This window comes from Oncorhynchus tshawytscha, linkage group LG06 (assembly GCF_018296145.1).
Source record: "Oncorhynchus tshawytscha isolate Ot180627B linkage group LG06, Otsh_v2.0, whole genome shotgun sequence".
Taxonomy (NCBI): Eukaryota; Metazoa; Chordata; class Actinopteri; order Salmoniformes; family Salmonidae; genus Oncorhynchus; species Oncorhynchus tshawytscha.
The window spans coordinates 25,539,200-25,559,181 of NC_056434.1; the positions used below are offsets into that span (position 1 = coordinate 25,539,200).

The 19,982-nt window shown below is 41.9% G+C and overlaps 1 protein-coding gene across 1 annotated transcript in view; it reads right to left on the reverse strand.

The window, feature by feature from the left end:
- The window catches only part of LOC112252318 (cadherin-13), a 610,184-nt gene that overhangs the window by 190,071 nt on the left and 400,131 nt on the right, over positions 1 to 19,982 (reverse strand). The window contains exon 8 of the mRNA XM_024423437.2: positions 8,373 to 8,551. Within this exon, the coding sequence (XP_024279205.1) occupies positions 8,373 to 8,551 (179 nt within the window). The remainder of the gene's footprint in view (positions 1 to 8,372; positions 8,552 to 19,982) is intronic.

Consider the following 19,982-nt stretch of genomic DNA (forward strand, 5'->3'; position numbering starts at 1 on the left):
GAAAATAAGTATTTGGTCACCTACAAATAAGCAAGATTTCTGGCTCTCACAGACCTGTAACTTCTTCTTTAAGAGGCTCCTCTGTCCTCCACTCGTTATCTGTATTAATGGCACCTGTTTGAACTTAATTTTTAGCATTCTAAATTACCACCCATTTGGAAAAGGAAAATGCAATAAATATTTACTCTGAGCTGTGCTTCGGTAGGTTGGTCGTTATGGAAGGCCCTGTTGCCCAACAGAGATCTTCCTGTCCTCTGAAGAATGTCTCGGTGGTAAACTGGATACATTGTAGTATCGTCGTTGTGTATTAGACTGGATCCATTGTCCATCCATTCCTAGCCCATGTTTACAGTGGCCGCTGCTAACTCAAAGGCTAGGAGGTATCACTTCTGTAGTGAATAAGAGTTCAAAGTTCATACCATTCGCAACCAAAGCTCACGCTGAGGTTGGCTTAGTTCTGTAGTTAACATGTTAGTCCTTTTAACGTGGGACCGTCGTCCTCACAACAGCTTATTATCTGAAAACTTCTGACATCGGACCGTCGCCCTAAAGTACCCGGAACAGGAGGTTACATTTTTGTCAAAGGCTTTATATAGTGGTAGGAGAGAGGGCATGCTTCATAGTTCACAACCAATGTCTCTTCACATGTGTGGGCCCCTGAGTGAGCAGAGCTTTACCCTTATGAAAACCCAATTCTCTCATTTGGAAGCTAAAATTCAATTTAATCTTTTCACAAATAGTTTCATATTTAAACATTTAAATTGCACAACAATTCCATGTGAATCTGATAACTATAATGTGTAGACTTTCCAGGATACAGTTTATGTTATCCTATCATTAATAAGAATGTCTCAGATGACAACCAAACTGACATCATATTCATTAAGTACCAACACATATATTCAACTGGTTGGATTACCGAAATATGGTTCCTTTCCACCTTTTGTTGTTCCCCGACTCTCTATGTTTAACAAAGGCTTTTCAAGAGTCCTTCAGTAGAGTCAAGAGAGGAAAGGGGGTAAGGTACTTATGGGGGGTCATAAACCATACCCGCAGGCCAAAGTCATGACAACACCTAACTCGGCTATTAGACAATTCTTCAGTAAAGGTTGAATAGTCTATTGTTCAGCTAACAGCCCATCCTGCTACGCTTGTGGAAAACTAATATTAAAACCTTTTAAGCCGACCCCCTACTTTTTCGAACATTCTGTTAAAAATCGCGCAACATTTTGGCGTCCTGCTACTCATGCCAGGAATATAGTATATGCATATGATTAGTATGTGTGTATAGAAATCACTCTAACGTTTCTAAAACTGGTTAAATCACGGCTGTGACTATAACAGAACGTCTGTTTCATCGAAAAGCGCAGGAAAATCTGATCACTGGAGATGGAAAAAAATATCCATGCGCCACTTCAACCCATTGTTAAAGGTGAACCGTATTAAATGAGACCGAGGTTGCAGTACCTACAGCTTCCACAGGATGTATAGAGTCTTCTCATTTGATTCTGATTTGATTCTTGGTAGATCCGACCAAAGGGAACCGATTCCCTCCGACCACCAACTTGATGCATCGGCTCGGGGTGTTTTTCTGGACATTTTTTCCAGACGACCAGCTATCGAATTTACATCGCCTCCTGATGATTTTTATAGCTTATTAACGTGTAGTAATACCTAAAGTTGCATTAGAAAGGTATTTCGAAGTGTTTTGTGAAAGTTTATCATCGACTTTTTAACTTTTAAAAAATGACGTTACGTTATGAAACGCTATTTTTTTCCGTTTATCACACAGTTTTCATAGATCGATATCTAGGCTATATATGGACCGATTTAATCGAAAAAAAGACCCAGTATTGATTATGGGACATCAAGGAGTGCCAACAAAGAAGATGGTCAAAGGTAATGAATGTTTTATATTTTATTGTGCGGTTTGTGTAGCGCCGACTATGCTAATTCTTTTGTTTACATCCCCTACGGGTCTTTTGGGGTGTTACATGCTATCAGATAATAGCTTCTCATGCTTTCGCCGAAAAGCATTTTAAAAATCTGACTTGGTGCCTGGATTCACAACGAGTGTAGCTTTAATTCAATACCAAGCATGTGTATTTTAATGAACGTTTGCGTTTTAACTAATACTATTAGCGTTTAGCGTAGCGCATTTGCATTTCCAGAGCTCTAGTTGGGACGTCTGCGTCTCAAGTAGGAGCAAGAGGTTTTAATACCTTTTCCCCTTTCCACATGTTAAAGTTTCCAATAGATAGTGTTTTTATCCACAATCGGCCCCAACCCCAATTAATACATTTGGGCACAATTGATAGCGTGCTGGACTTCAGGCTAGAATGTTGAGTGTTCGAAACCTGCTCCCTGCTTGTTTCATTACATTATTATGCCGGTCTCAGAGCAAATAGCCTGAATTAGTACTCCCATCTCGTTCCTTGCCCTCTTCCACGAGTCAGTCTCCGCCTGAGTGGCTCGCCTCTGGGCGTGCTGGCAGGATGTACTGTTATTTTCTGTATATATAAATTACAAATCAGCATTTACTTAAATCATATTTCTAGTCTATTGAATATTTACAATGTGTAGTCATTGATATACCAGGAGCAGGAGTGGTAAACACTGTTAAAGTGTATAATTGTAATACATACATGCAGACACAGCATCATTCAAAGAATGGAGTTTGATACACTTGGTATTGAATATGACTGAAAAAAACTTGCTAAATAGAAATGTTCATAATTTAACTTTATGACAAAAAATATGCACAATTGTTTCTCTCTTCATTAACTAACATATTCCTCTCAATTGTAACTTTTTGCTTGACTCGTTATGACATTATAACTACTTACATTTGCTCCACCATAATGTTTGTCAGCCTTAATTTCTGAAGAAAGTCATCATGGACGTGTGGCTCGCGTCAAATTCGTCATTGGAACGCTGGGTACCTCTAAGTCCCACGGTGTAAGCTCTCAACTTTTAATGGAAGAACCACTGTACATAGACTTGACATCACTGGCCACTTTAATAATGGAACACTAGTCATTTAATTATTATTCTTTTTTTTTGTTTTTACATATTTTGCATTAGTCATCTCATATGCATATACTGTACTCTATTGTAATTGTACTGTATTTTAGTCTATGCCGATCTGACATTGCTCATCCAAATATTTAGATATTTTTAATTCCATTCCTTTACTTTAGATTTGTGTGTATTGTGTGTATTGTTGTGAAATTGTTAGATATTACTGCAAACAGCTAGAAACACAAGCATTTTGCTACACCGGCAATAACATCTGTTAAACATGTATGTGACCAATAAAATTTGATTTGATTACATTCAATACAACTCTGTAATCATGCATTGATTTCTCAACAGAAATCAATAGCATCCTTCATGAGCACACAGACCAGGCACTCAAAGTATGCATTAGACACAACACTAACACATTTATCAATTCATCATCTACAGTATGAGAGTTATTGCTCAGAGATCCACACATTGTTGTTTGCTAGTGATTCCCCTGTTCCAGCTGAGAGGTTTCTGTTGGACTTGTTGGACACAGCCAATGCTGGTGGATGAGTTTGTATTACGTCAATTAAACCGTGCTTTAAGTGTCTGACAACAGCTAATATTCCTCTTCCACGAGCACAGTGAATCGATGTTCTGGCATTCGTCACCCCGCTGAAAAAGCAATCATGTAGTTGCCTTGCTCCAGTTAAGGAATGGAGAGACACTGCCTCTGCTTGCTCATTGGAATGCACCACCGACACCCACCCAACCCCTACGACTTCCCTCATCCCCCTCCTCACCTCCCCAGCACAACGACCCCTCTCCTGATTCCTTGGATTGTTCCTCAAGTTTCTGTATATGACTTTTGTTAGTGTGTGCATTTAATTGTCAGTAAGGGGGAGTGGGATTATGCCTAAATGGTACTTTGAGCCACCCTTGTTTCTAGGAGACCATAAACAAAATTAATAATTTGACCAAATATTTGAGAAGAGGTCATAATTTCATGGAGACTGAAGGGAGAAACCACATGGAAAAAGTTAGCTCCCAAAAACTTTCCACAAAGTAAATTCATTTGTTGTGTTAGAGGTTTCATGATGCTTGTATCTAAACCAAAGTAGATAATTTAAAGATTGTACAATACATCAGTTTGTGTCTTTATAACCTTCAATATGAGGTCCGAAACCTAGCATGAAAGTTTTTCTTTGTAGTTGTGTGGGCTATCATAGTAAAAATGGCGACCTTGGAATAAGGTCAGCCAATGGTTGAGCCAATGGTTGAGCCAAAGGCAAGTATATTCATTTTGCATTGTCTGTTTATGCAAATACTGTAGCTGTGTATGTGGACATTCAGCACCTTTATGTAGCCTCATGCTACCATGTACTGTATTTGTGATATGTAGCATATCATTTAGCCTGTGCCTCATGGCACAGTTACTATTCCATGTCATGGTATTGTGCACATGCGCACATCTTGGATACATTGCAGTCACATTTCAATGACTTAATATGTCATTCCATTGATGTATATTTAGCATATGCCTACCAGTAAATGGGCCTTTAATAGGCTGAATTCATAAGGCGATGGGGAATCATATTGTGTTAGCTTTCTGCTGTGTTTGAGAATTCAAAGCCCTTTTGGATGAGTTATTTGTACAGCTGTCACTGCTATCTTGATTTCCTTGCGTTTTTTCTCCTCTCCGTTCTCGGCCGTCTGCTCCACCCCCCTCTTCTCTGAGAAGAGGTCACCAAGTCGCAGTTGCAAAAGAGAACTTGTTCTCAACTAGCCTACCTGGTTAAATAAAGGTGAAATAAATAAAAAGAGCAGGCAGGCCCGTTGCCCCAGGAACCCCAGACTCCACACAGAAACTGCTGCTGGAGTACTGTTCTTCCTTCAGACAAACATGAGCCAAAACTTTGTTCATTTACACAATGTCTCTCAATCACATTCGCTTGTAAATGTCCAAACAATGACATTTGGTAGCTTCTACCTATATACAGTGCCTTGCGAAAGTATTCGGCCCCCTTGAACTTTGCGACCTTTTGCCCCATTTCAGGCTTCAAACATAAAGATATAAAACTGTATTTTTTTGTGAAGAATCAACAACAAGTGGGACACAATCATGAGGTGGAACAACATTTATTGGATATTTCAAACCTTTTTAACAAATCAAAAACTGAAAAATTGGGTGTGCAAAATTATTCAGCCCCTTTACTTTCAGTGCAGCAAACTCTCTCCAGAAGTTCAGTGAGGATCTCTGAATGATCCAATGTTGACCTAAATGGCTAATGATGATAAATGCAATCCACCTGTGTGTATTCAAGTCTCCGTAGAAATGCACCTGCACTGTGATAGTCTCAGAGGTCCGTTAAAAGCGCAGAGAGCATCATGAAGAACAAGGAACACACCAGGCAGGTCCGAGACACTGTTGTGAAGAAGTTTAAAGCCGGATTTGGATACAAAAAGATTTCCCAAGCTTTAAACATCCCAAGGAGCACTGTGCAAGCGATAATATTGAAATGGAAGGAGTATCAGACCACTGCAAATCTACCAAGACCTGGCCGTCCCTCTAAACTTTCAGCTCATACAAGGAGAAGACTGATCAGAGATGCAGCCAAGAGGCCCATGATCACTCTGGATGAACTGCGGAGATCTACAGCTGAGGTGGGAGACTCTGTCCATAGGACAACAATCAGTCGTATATAGCACAATTCTGGCCTTTATGGAAGAGTGGCAAGAAGAAAGTGTTGTTTAAAGTTTGCCACAAGCCACCTGGGAGACACACCAAACATGTGGAAGAAGGTGCTCTGGTCAGATGAAACCAAAATTGAACTTTTTGGCAACAATGCAAAACGTTATGTTTGGCGTAAAAGCAACACAGCTCATCACCCTGAAAACACCATCCCCACTGTCAAACATGGTGGTGGCAGCATCATGGTTTGGGCCTGCTTTTCTTCAGCAGGGACAGGGAAGATGGTTAAAATTGATGGGAAGATGGATGGAGCCAAATACAGGACCATTCTGGAAGAAAACCTGATGGAGTCTGCAAAAGACCAGAGACTGTGACGGAGATTTGTCTTCCAACAAGACAATGATCCAAAACATAAAGCAAAATCTACAATGGAATGGTTCAAAAATAAACAGATCCAGGTGTTAGAATGGCCAAGTCAAAGTCCAGACCTGAATCCAATCGAGAATCTGTGGAAAGAACTGAAAACTGCTGTTCACAAATGCTCTCCATCCAACCTCACTGAGCTCGAGCTGTTTTGCAAGGAGGAATGGGAAAAAATTTCAGTCTCTCGATGTGCAAAACTGATAGAGACATACCCCAAGTGACTTACAGCTGTAATCGCAACAAAAGGTGGCGCTACAAAGTATTAACTTAAGGGGGCTGAATAATTTTGCACGCCCAATTTTTCAGTTTTTGATTTGTTAAAAAAGTTTGAAATATCCAATAAATGTCGTTCCACTTCATGATTATGTCCCACTTGTTGTTGATTCTTCACAAAAAAATACAGTTTTATATCTTTATGTTTGAAGCCTGAAATGTGGCAAAAGGTCTCAAAGTTCAAGGGGGCCGAATACTTTCGCAAGGCACTGTATGTATAACTTTATGAGCTGGATTGCCTGTCTATGCACTTAGATTATTTTTGTTTGCACTCGTTAGCATATTTAGCTAGCAGCCTCAATGGAAATTCGCTATTACAAGATCATTTTGTTAGTATTTTGGCAATAGGCACCCAATGGCTCGGACCACTAGATGGGGAATTATTTGTCTGTGTGTGACCCGCCTGTTAGCTTGCACGATTCTTGCCATTCTCCTTCGATCCCTCTCATCAACATGCTCTTTTTGGCCATAGGAATGCCGCTGACAGGATGTTTTTTGTTTGTCGCACTATTTTTGGTAAACCCTAGACACTGTTGTGTCTGAAAAGCCCAGGTGGAAGGCCAGTTCTGAGATACTGAATCTGGCAAGCCTGGCACTGACAATCATATCATGCTCAAAGTTGCTTAGGTCACTCACTTTTCCCATTCTGATGTTCAATCGAACAGTAACTGACCACCCCGATTCCTGTCAGCTTGCTTTATATTAAAAGTGATAACAGCCTCAAATCTTCTTGGGTATGATGCTACAAAAGCTTGGAACACCTGTATTTGTGGAGTTTCTTCCAATAATCTCTGCAGATCCTCTCAAGCTCTGGCAGGTTGGATGGGGAGCGTCGCTGCACAGCTATTTTCAGGTCTCTCCAGAGATGTTCAATCGGGTTCAAGTCCGGGTTCTGGCTGGGCACTCAAGGACATTCAGACGTGTCCTGAAGCCACTCCTGTGTTGTCTTGGGTGTGTGCTTGGGTTGTTGTCCTGTTGGAAGGTGAACCTTCGCCACAGTCTGAGGTCCTAAGCGCTCTGGAGCAGTTTTCATTAAGGATCTCTCTATCGTTTGCTCCATGCACCTGTCCCTCAGTCCTGACTAGTCTCCCAGTCCCTGCCGCTAAAAACATCCGCACAGCATGATGCTGCCTCCACCCTGCTTCACCGTAGGGATGGTGTCAGCTCTGCTCCAGACGTGACGTTTGACATTCAGGCCAAAGAGTTCAATCTTGGTTTCATCAGACCAGAGAATCTTGTTTCTCATGGTCTGAGAGGCTTTCATGTGCCTTTTACTGAGGAGTGGCTTCTGTCTGACCCCTCTACCATTAAGGCCTAATTGGTTGAGTGCTGCAGAGATGGTTTTCCTTCTGGAAGGTTCTCCCATTTCCACAGAGGAACTGTGAAGCTCTATCAGAGTGGCCATCGGGTTCTTTGTCACCTCCCTGACCAAGGCCCTTTTCCCTCGACACAATCCTGTCTCAGAGCTCTACAGACAATTTCTTGGACCTCATTGCTGGATTTTTGCTCTGATATCCACTGTCAACAGAGGGACCTTATATAGACAGGTGTGTCTCTTTCCAAATCATGTCTAATCAATTGAATTTACCACATTCTACAACCAATCAAGTTGTAGAAACATCTCAAGGATGATCAATGAAAACAGGATGCAACATGAGCTCAATTTCAAGTCTCATAACAAAGGGCCTGAATGCTTTTGTAAATAAGGTATTTTATTTTCGCTTTGTCATTATGGATAGATGAGGATTTTTTTTAACCCATTTTAGAATAAGGTTGTAACGTAACAAAATGTGGAAAAAGTCTAGTGGTCTGAATACTTTCTGAATATACTGTATATATAAAACACAAGAATATCTAGTTTTTGTCTGCACCGGACCTTTAAAACTTTATGGTAGCGAGGCAGTGAGACAGAAGCAGTGTTTTGGGGGCCCATCAGATCAGTCTGGAGAGGCTCCCAGCCCAATCAAAGCACACCCACCTCTCTGTCCAGAAGCGTGGGGGAGATGACAGTGACAATGTTGCCGCTCTCTGGGTTGATGTAGAACATGTTGGGTGAGGGTTTGTCGGGCGACTGCCTCACAATGTTGTAGCGCAGCACCGCGTTCTGCAACCTGGGGTCATCAGCATCCTCCGCTGTCATCGTCATCACCACGGTTCCTATAGAAATAGATAGTTTACTGTTAGAAGGTTGCAGCACTATCTCAGTTCTTATTTATGTATATGATTTTATTTGATCTTTTATAAACAATACAAAACTTACACATACAAATGACTACATCATACAAACATCACTACATCACACCTTCCCAGAACCACTATCCCCCACCCCTAAGGGCACCTTTATCACTTTCTGCCACATGGCCTCAAACTGCACAATTTTGGAACATTTTTTGATAATAAAGCATTTGACCTTTCCATTGCATGAACGACGGAGGATTGGCTGATTTCCAGTTTTTGAGTATACATTTTTTTTGTCCAACCCATCTGGTATCTCACTGCACCCTCATATGGCATGTGTTGAAATATACAGACAGACAAATTAAAAGTACATTTACATTGCAATATCTCCGACATCCATCTTTCCAACTCCGCCCATAACATTATTGAGTCATTAGTTTTACACTTCAGACATGACTGTGCCATTGTGCTGTCAAAGTTCTTTACGTCACCAAATCACAATTCTGATGAAAATATGAGCCTGTTCAAACCTGCACTGAGACAAAGGCCAAGAATGGCGACAGACATCAGTCAGAATACTCTGAACACACATCCTTTTTACTAATACATTCTCTTCAAAAACATTGGTCATAACGATATACCTAATGTAATTTAGTAATGGAACAAAGATGTGGTGCCCTCCCTGCATCGGAGCTGAAATCCCAGTCAAACCTTGACATACCCTCAACCCCCCATCCTCTTGTCTCACCTCAGTGACGAACCTCACACCTCCACTCTACAGGCAAGAAAATATGTTTACTGCTGTGAAGCCAATCTCTCTCCCACCTCATATTCTTTCAGAACACACATCTCTTCTGAGAACAGCAAGGCATCTCTGTGGAGACTGAAAATTGAGTTTGGAACACTATGGTTCACTCATAGAATGCAGAGTGCAAATTACGAGTGGGCCAGGGGGAGCTAAACCAGCCGGAACGAGATATATATATATTTTTACATTTAACCTTTATTTAACTTGGCAAGTCGGTTAAGAACGAATTCTTATTTACAATGACAGCCTACCCCAGCCAAACCCGGACGATGCTGGGCCAATTGTTCGCCGCACTATGGGACTCCTAATCACGGCCGGATGTAATACAGCCTGGATTCAAACCAGGGACTGTAGTGGCGCCTCTTGCAGTGCCTTAGACCACTGTGCCCTTCGAGCCCGACATCTATTTAAATAATTACATTTGTATCCATTTTATTAATCTTAGAAATGATAAATGTTAGAATTGTTCTTCCACTTTGACATTATTGATTATTTTGTGTTGATTGTTGACAGAAAAATGACAATTATATCCATTTTAATCCCAGTTTGTAATTGTTTTTGAAAAAATCAAAAGGTGTCTGAATACTTTTACAAGGCAATATAAAGTGGGTAGAACAGTATGTAGACATTATTCAAGTGACCAGGGTTAAATTCCTATATGCACATAGGGCAGCAGTCTCTAAGGTGCAGGGTAGGGTACCAGGTAGCTGGCTAGTGACACTGTATTTTTAAAGCTTTGTTGTGTGTGTGGGTGAGTGTCTGTGTCTGTCTACTGAGAGCTCTAATTAGCCTGTAGAAGGATTACTGCTTTACCGACCACTAATCACCTCAGCAAAGCCTCATAAAACATTGAGGTGAACAGTCAAGGATGTCGGCTAAAACTAAAAAGCCTTGCCAAAGAGACTTAAACACGGCCTGTGTTTCTGTATGGGTACTATCAGAGTGTGAATTTTACCGTGACATTAGGTCTACAATCTTGTAGTCTGAATTGATTGATACCTTTTTTGTAGAAAGGAAACAGGGAGTACAGGAGGGGGCTGAGCACACCCCCTTATGGGGCCCCAGTGCTGAGGATCAGAGAAGTGGAGATGTTTTTTCCTACCTTCACCACCTGGGGCAGCCCGTCAGGAAGTCCAGGATCCAATTGCACAGGGCGGGGTTGAGACCCAGGGTCTCAAGCTTAATGATGAGCTTGAAGGGTATTATGGTGTTTAATGCTGAGCTGTAGTCAATGAACAGCATTCTTACATAGGTATTCCTTTTGTCCAGATGAGATAGGGCAGTGTGATGGCGATTGCATCGTCTGTGGACCTATTGTGGCGGTATGCAAATTGCGATAGGTCTAGGGTGACAGGTAAGGTGGAGGTGATATGATCAATAACTAGTCTCTCAAAGCACTTCATGATGACAGAAGTGAGTGCTACGGGGCAGTAGTCATTTAGTTCAGTTACTTTTGCCTTCTTGGATCAAGGAACAATGGTGGCCATCTTGAAGCATGTGGAGACAGCAGACTGGGCTAAGGAGATTGAATATGTCCTTAAATATGTCCTGCGCATGCTCTGAGGACACGGCAAGGGGTGCCGTCTAGGCCAGCAGCCTTGCGAGGATTGACATGTTTAAATGTCTTACTCACGTCGGCCATGGAGAAGGAAAGCCCACAGTCCTTGGTATTGGGCCTATAGGAAGGGACATACAAAATGGAATTGTGGTCAGAGATGCCGAAAGGAGGGTGCGGGAGGGTCTTGTATGCATCGCAGAAGTCAGAGTAGCAGTGAACAAATGTTTTGCCAGCCCGGGTCCTACAATCCATATGCTGATAGAATTTAGGTAGCCTTGTTAAAATCCCCAGCTACAACAAATGCAGCCTCAGGATATATGGCTTCCAGTTTGCATAGAGTCCAGTGAAGTTCCTTGAGGGCCATCGTAGTATCGGCTTGATAGGGGATATACACTGCTGTGACAATAACAGACGAGAATTCTCTTGGGAGATAATACGGTCGGCATTTGATTATGAGGAACTCTAGGTCAGATGAACAAAAGGACTTGAGTTCCTGTTTGTTGTTACAATTACACCATGAGTCATTATCATGAAACATACACCCCCACCCTTCTTCCCGGAGAGATGTTTATTTCTGTTGGCGTGACGCGCAAAGAATCCCGGTGGCTGTACTGACTCTGACAGCATATCCCCAAAGAGCTATGTTTCCGTGAAACAGAGTATGTTACAATCCCTGATGTCTCTCTGGAAAGCAACCCTTGCCCTAATTTTGTCTACCTTGCTATCTAAAGACTGGACATAGCAATTAATAGCAATTAATATACACATATTTAGTAATAACATCTGATAAATATGTTTATGTGACCAATATATTTTGATTTGCTTTGTTTTGCAAATGTACATTGTCCCAAGGGTGTTAGCAGTCATAATGTAAGTAACCTAATTTATGTTTTCTAACTTCCATGAATGCCTCTGTCAATCCAACAGCTATTGTCAGCAGTAATAATGTGCCTATGAACCTGAGTTATACTGTTAGCACAGAGGCATTTTGGCCTCGTAGGAAGCCAACAGCTCAAACATAAATATCACTGTCATGTCTACCTCTGATAAGCTTCCCTCCCAGTAAAGCAATAAAAATAATAAAGAATTCAAGAAAAGCGCTACAAATAGCTCACATTATTAACATACATAGCCTAAGAAACAAGGTTCATGAAATCAATAGCTTGCTAGTAACAGATCAAATACTGACTTTCACTGGAACTCACTTAAATAATACCTGTGATTATATAGTGGCAATACATGGTTTCAACATCTACAGAAGAGACAGGACTGCTAATGGGGGTGGTGTTGCTTTTTATATACGGAGTCATATTCCTGTAAAGCTTAGAGAGTCATGTCAAATATTGTTGAAGTAATATGGCTACAGGTTCACCTGCCTCACCTAAACGTCTATTATTGTGGTAAATTTTTATAGACCACCAAATGCTAACAGTTAGTGTCTGTATAATATATTTAGGCAGAAACTTAGGAAGTTCAACATTGGTCTGATCAATCAAAATCTATGCTTCAAGATTGTTTTGATCACGTGCACTGGGATATGTTCCGGGTTGCCTCTGAGAATAACATTGACCTATACACTGACTCGGTGACTGAGTGTATCAGGAAGTGCATTGGCAATGTTTTTTCCACTCAGACGATTAGAGCGTATCCAAACCAAAAAACATGGATAGATGGAAGCATTCAGGCAATTGTTAAAGTGCGAACCATCGCATTTAACGACGGCAAGTTGACTGGGAACATGGAAGAGTACAAACAGTCCAGCTGTGCCCTCCCGTGAGGTAATCAAACAGGCAAAACGTCTGTACAGAGACGAAGTGGAGTTGCATTTCAATGGCTCAGACACGAGATGTACATAGTAATTACTCCAGACAATGATGGATTAAATGAGGGAAAACCAGTGACGTCGCAGACACCGATGCCTTGCTACCGGACAACCTAACCACCTCCATCACCCTCTTCGTGAAAATAACAGTGCCACCCATGCAGGCCACCTCTGCTCACGAGGACTGTGAGCACTCATTCCCTCAAGGCTGCCGGCCCAGATGCCATGCCTAGCCGTGTCCTCAGAGTATGTGCAGACCAACTGACTGGAGTGTTTACGGACATATTCAATCTCCCCACTTGTTTCAAGATGTTCACCAATTTTCCTGCACCCAAGAAAGTGAAGGTAACGGAACTACATTACTATCACCCAGTAACAGTAACTTCTGTCATGATGAAGTGCTTTGAGAGGCTAGTTAAAGATCAGGTCACCTCCACTTTACCGACACCCTATACCCACTGCAATTGCATACCACCCCAACAGATCCATGGATGATGTAATAGCCAACACACTGCACGCTGCCCTATCCCATCTAGACAAGGGGAATACCTATGTAAGAATGCTGTTCAGCATTCAACACCATACTGCGCTCCAACATCATCTCCATGCTTGGGGTCCTGGGTCTGAACCCCGCACTGTGCAGCTGGGTCCTGGACTTACTGGCAGGCCGTCCCCAGGTCATGAAGGTAGGCTACAACACCTCCGCTACGCTGATCCTCAACACGGGGGCCCCACAAGGGTGCATGCTCAGCCCCCTCCTATACTCCCTTTCACCCATGACTGCGTGGCCACGCACGTCTCCAACTCAGTCATCAAGTTTGCAGAAAAAACAATAGTGGTAGGCCTGATTACCAACAACAACGAGACAGCCTATAGGAAGGAGGAAATGGGCCTTGGGAAGTAGTGCCAGAATAATAACCTCCCCCTCAACATAAAAAAAGACAAAGGAGCTAATCTTGGACTTAATTAGACAGCAGAGGGAGCATGCCCCCATCTACATCGACAGGGCCAAGAGGGTGAAAAGCTTAAAGTTTCTCGGCATGCATTTCATATGTACATAGGGTATTCTAGTCAAGGCTTATCCTACATAACAACTCATGTCCACATCTTTTCTACTCATACGCTGCCCATAATGTCTCTACACACCATCGAATACATATATACAGTTGAAGTCGGAAGTTTATATACACTTAGGTTGTAGTCATAAAAACTTGTTTTTCAACCACCACAAATGTCTTGTTAACAAACTATAGCTTTGGCAAGTCGTTTTTTTCCAACAATTGTTTACAGACAGATTATTTCACTTGTAATTCACTGTATCACAATTCCAGTGGGTTAGAAGTTTACATACACTGAGTTGACTGTGCCTTTAAACAGCTTGGAAAATTCCAGAAGATCATTTGAGTCAATTGGAGGTGTACCTGTCGCCTACCTTCAAACTCAGTGCCTCTTTGCTTGACATCATGGGAAAATCAAAAGAAATCAGAAGAAAATGTGGAGACCTCAACAAGTCTGGTTCATCATTGGGAGCAATTTCCAAACGGCTGAATGTAACACGTTCATCTGTACAAACAATAGTATGCAAGTATAAACACCATGGGACCACGCAGCCATCACACAGCTCAGGAAGGATTCAGTTACTCCAGCTCTGTCAGGGGGAATGGACAAAAATTCACCCAAATGATTGTGGGAAGATTGTGGAAGGCTACTGAAACGTTTGACCCAAGTTAAACAACTTATAGGCAATGCTCCCAAATATCAACTCAAATCAAAGTTTATTTGTCATGTGCGCCGAATACACAGGTGTAGGTAGACCTTACAGTGAAATGCTTACTTACAGGCTCTAACCAATGGTGCGGAAAAAAATAAGGTATGTGTGTGTGTGTGTTTGTTTGTGTAGGTAAGTAAAAAAATAAAACTACAGTAAAAATACATTTGAAAGCACTTGTTGGTCGGGCCATTTAAGGTAGTATGTACATGAATGTATAGTTAAAGTGACTATGCATATAAGATAAACAGAGAGGAGCAGCAGCGTAAATGAGGGGTTAAAGGGGGGGGGACAATGCAAATAGTCCGGGTCACCATTTGGTTACCTGTTCAGGAGTCTTATGGCTTGTGGGTAAAAACTGTTGAGAAGCCTTTTTGTCCTAGACTTGGCACTCCGGTACCACTTGCCATGCGGTAGTAGAGAGAACAGTCTATGACTGGGGTGGCTGGGATCTTTGACAATATTTAGGGCTGGATGGCAGGCAGCTTTGCCCAAGTGATGTACTGGGCCGTATGCACTACCCCCTGAAGTGCCTTGCGGTCAGAGGCCGAGCAATTGCCGTACCTGGCAGTGATGCAAGCGGTCATGATGCTCTCGATGTTGTAGCTGTAGAACCTTTTGAGGATCTCAGGACCCATGCCAAATGTTTTTAGTTTCCTGAGGGGGAATAGGCTTTGTCGTGCCCTCTTCACGACTGTCTTGGTGTGTTTGGACCAGTCTAGTTTCTTGTTGATGTGGACACCAAGGAATTTGAAGCTCCCAACCTGCTCTACTACAGGCCCGTCGATGAGAATGGGGACGTGTTCAGTGCTCCTTTTCCTGTAGTCCACAATCATCTCCTTAGTCTAGGTTGTTATTTTGTCACCACTCGGCCAGGTCTCTGACCTCCTCCCTATAGGCGGTCTCGTCGTTGTCGGTGATCAGGCCTACCACTGTTTTGTCGTCAGCAAACTTAATGATGGTGTTGGAGTCGTGCCTGGCCATGCAGTTGTTGGTGAACAGGGAGTACAGGAGAGGACTGAGCACGCACCCCTGGGGAGCTCCAGTGTTGAGGATCAGCGTGGCAGATGTGTTGCTACCTACCCTCACAACCTGGTGGCGGCCTGTCAGGAAGTCCAGGATCCAGTTGCAGAGGGAGGTGTTTAGTCCAGGATCCATTGGCTTGGTGATGAGCTTTGAGGGTACTATGGTGTTGAACGCTGAGCTGTAGTCAATGAACAGCATTCTCACATAGGTGTTCCTTTTGTCCAGGTGGGAAAGGGCAGTGTCAAGTGCAATAGAGATCGCATCATCTGTGGATCTGTTTGGGCGGTATGCAAATTGGAGTGGGTCTAGGGTTTCTGGGATAATGGTGTTGATGTGAGCCATTACCAGCCTTTCAAAGCACTTCATAGCTACGGACGTGAGTGCTATGGGTCTGTAGTCATTTAGGCAGGTTGCCTTTTTGTTCTTGGGCACAGGGACTATGGTGGTCTGCTTGAAGCATGTTGGTATTTCAGACTCAATCAGGGACATGTTGAAAATGTCAGTGAAGACACCTGCCAAGTTGGTCAGCACATGCCCGGAGCACACGTCCAGGTAATCAGTCTGGCCCCGTAGCCTTGTGTTTGTTGACCTGTTTAAAGGTCTTACTCATGTCGGTTACGGAGAGCCTGATCACACAGTCATCCGGAACAGCTGATGCTCTCATGCATGCCTCAGTGTTGCTTGCCTCAAAGCGAGCATAGAAGTGATTTAGCTCGTCTGGTAGGCTCATTTCACTGGGCAGCTGTTTTACCTGTTTTATGGTTCGTCGCAGGTCATAGCGGGATTTCTTGTAAGCTTCCTGGTTAGAGTCCCGCACCTTGAAAGCGGCAGCTCTACGCTTTAATTCAGTGCGAATGTTGCTTGTAATCTATGGCTTCTGGTTGGGGTATGTACGTACATTCGTTGTGGGGACGACGTCCTCAATGCGCTTATTGATAAAGCCAGTGACTGATGTGGTGTATTCCTTAATGTCATCGGAAGAATCCCAGAACATATTCCAGTCTGTGATAGTAAAGCAGTCCTGTTGTTTATCATCTGCTTTATCTGACCATTTTTTTATAGACCGAGTCACTGGTGGTTCCTGCTTTAATTTTTGCTTGTAAGCAGGACTCAGGAGGATAGAGTTGTGGTCGGATTTACCAAATGGAGGGTGAGGGAGAGCTTGGTACGCGTCTCTGTGTGTGGAGTACAGGTGATCTAGATATTTTCCCTCTGGTTGCACATTTAACATGTTAATAGAGATTTGGTAGAACTGATTTATGTTTCCTTGCATTAACCCCTCTTGGAAATGTGAGACACTAGCATCCCACCTGACCAAAAGCCAGGGGAAATGCAGTGTGCCAAATTCAAATAAATTACTATAAAAATCAAACTTTCCTTGAATCTAGTCACACATGCAAGATAGCAATTTAAAGCTACACTTGTAAATCCAGCCAACATGTCACATTTCAAAAAGGCTTTTCGGCGAAAGCAAACGATGCTATTATCTGAGGATAGCACCTCCGTAAACAAAGAGAGAAACCATATTTCAACCCTGCAGGCGCTACACAAAACGCAGAAATAAAAATATAATTCATGCCTTACCTTTGACGAGCTTCTTTTGTTGGCACTCCAATATGTCCCATAAACATCACAAATCGTCCTTTTGTTTGATAATTCCGTCGATATATATCCAGAATGTCCATTTATTTGGCGCGTTTGATCCAGAAAAACACTGGTTCCAACCTGCTCAACGTGACTACAAAATATCTCAAAAGTTACCTGTAAACTTTGCCAAAACATTTCAAACTACGTTTGTAATCCAACTTTAGGTATTTTTTAACGTAAATAATCGATAAAATTGAAGACGGGATGATCTGTGTTCAATACAGGAAGTAAACAAACTGAAGCATGCTTTCTGGTCACTCGCCTCTATATAACAGTACACTTCAAGTGACCCTCGTTCAAGATGGCCGTATTTCTTTATTACACAAAGGAATAACCTCAACCAATTTCTAAAGACTGTTGACATCCAGTGAAAGCGATAGGAACTGCAAGAAGGTCCCTTAGAAATCTGGATTCCCAATGAAAACTCATTGAAAAGAGAGTGACCTCAAAAAAACAAATCTTGAATGATTTTGTCCTTGGGGTTTCGCCTGCTAAATAAGTTGTGTTATACTCACAGACATGATTCAAACAGTTTTAGAAACTTCAGTGTTTTCTATCCATCTACTAATAATATGCATATCTTATCTTCTGGGGATGAGTAGCAGTCAGTTGAATTTGGGCATGCATATTTCACCCGGACGTGAAAATACTGCCCCGTCACCAAGAAGTTCAAGTCTTCGGCCACTATGAGCTTATTTCCTTATACAGCTGACTGAGTGCGGTCTTAGTGCCAGCATCTGTCTGTGGTGGTAAATAAACAGCCACGAAAAGTATAGCTGAGAACTCTCTAGGCAAGTAGTGTGGCCTGCAGTTTATCACAATATACTAGAAGTATATCCTTAGATTTCGTGCACCAGCTGTTGTTTACAAATGTGCACAGACCGCCCCCCCCTCGTCTTACCGGAGTGTGCTGTTCTATCCTGCCGGTGCAGCGTGTATCCCGCTATCTGAATATCCATGTCGTCATTCAGCCATGATTCCGTGAAGGGTGATGATTCCGTGAAGCATAGGATATAACAGTTTTTGATGTCCCGTTGGTTGGATATTCGTGATCATACCTCGTCTAGTTTATTGTCCAATGATTGCACGTTGGCGAGTAATATTGACGGTAACGGCAGCTTTCCACTTTGTCTTTTGCGGGTCCAGACGAGGCATCCGGCACTTCGTCCTCTGCGTCGCTTCCTTTTGAGAATAATTGGGATGTCTGATCTGTGGGGTGTTTAGAGAATATCGTGTGAGTCCTGCTTGTTATTGTTGTTGTTGTTGAAGAAATCTTCATCTAATCCTAGGTGAGTGATCGCTGTCCTGATATCCAGAAGCTCTTTTCTTCCGTAAGAAACAGTTGCAGAATCATTATGTATAAAATAATCTCCTCTGGCGCCATAAGTGTCAATTGAGTGTATGTAAACTTCTGACCCACTGGGAATGTGATGAAAGAAATAACAGCTGAAATAATTCATTCTCTCTACTATTATTCCAACATTTCACATTCTTAAAATAAAGTGGTGATCCTAACTGATCTAAGTCAGGGAATTTTTACTAGGACTAAATGTCAGGAATTGTGAAAAACTTAGTTTAAATGTATTTGGCTAAGGTGTATGTAAACTTCCGACTTCAACTGTATGTATATATTAGTTCAAATATTTCTTAATTTCTTTAAAAAAATGTTTTAGCTTTTGGGGATTTGTGTGTATTGTTGTATGTTGTTTTGTATTGCTACACTGTTGGAGCAAGGAACATAAGCATTTCGCTACACCTGCGATAACATCTAATAAATATGTATATGCAAACAATACAATTGTATTTTATTTGATGTGTGAAATGCTTGATGTGTGAAATGCTCTCTGTTGGTATGTGATACCAACAGAGAGGTATATTTTCTAGGTGACCTAAATATGAACTTGCTTTCATCAAGCTGTCCACTCAAGAAAAAGATTCAAACTGTAACCAGTGCCTGCAACCTGGTTCAGGTTATCAGGCAACCTACCAGGGCATTTACAAACAGTACAGGAATGAAATCATCAACATGTAATGATCACATCTTTACTAATGCTGCAGAAATCCTCTCTAAAGCAGTATCCACATTCATCGGATGTAGTGATCATAATATAGTAGCCATATCTAGGAAAACTAATGTTCCAAACGCTGTGCCTAATATAGTGTATCAGAGATAATACAAGAGGTTTTGTAGTGATTTTCTATGTTGAAGATGTAAAGAATATTTGCTGGTCTGTGGTGTGTAATGAGGAGCAACCAGATGCTGCATTTGACACATTTATGAAATTGCTTTTCCAGTTACTAATAAGCATGCACCCATTAAGAAAATGACTCTAAAAACGGTTAAATCCCCGTGGATTGATGATTAATTGAAAAATAGTATGGTTGAGAGGGATGAGGCAAAGTAAATGGAAAATAAGTCTGGCTGCACAGCCAATTGGGATCATATTGTAAGTATAAAAATCATGTGACTAAACTAAACAAAAAGAAGAAGAAACTGTACTATGAAACAAAGATAAATAATATAAATGATGACAGTAAAAAGCTTTGGAGCACCTGAAATCATATTTTTGGAAAAAAGGCAAACTCAGCTCTACCATTCATTTAATCAAATGGCTCATTCATCATTGAGGATGATAGCAGACTACTGTATATTTCCACTACATATGTTTCCTTCTCTTCAATCTAAGCCTACAGGAAAGTATGTTCCCTCAGGCCTGGAGGGAAGCGAAAGTCATTCCGCTACCCAAGAATTGTAAATCAACCTTTACTGGCTCAAACAGA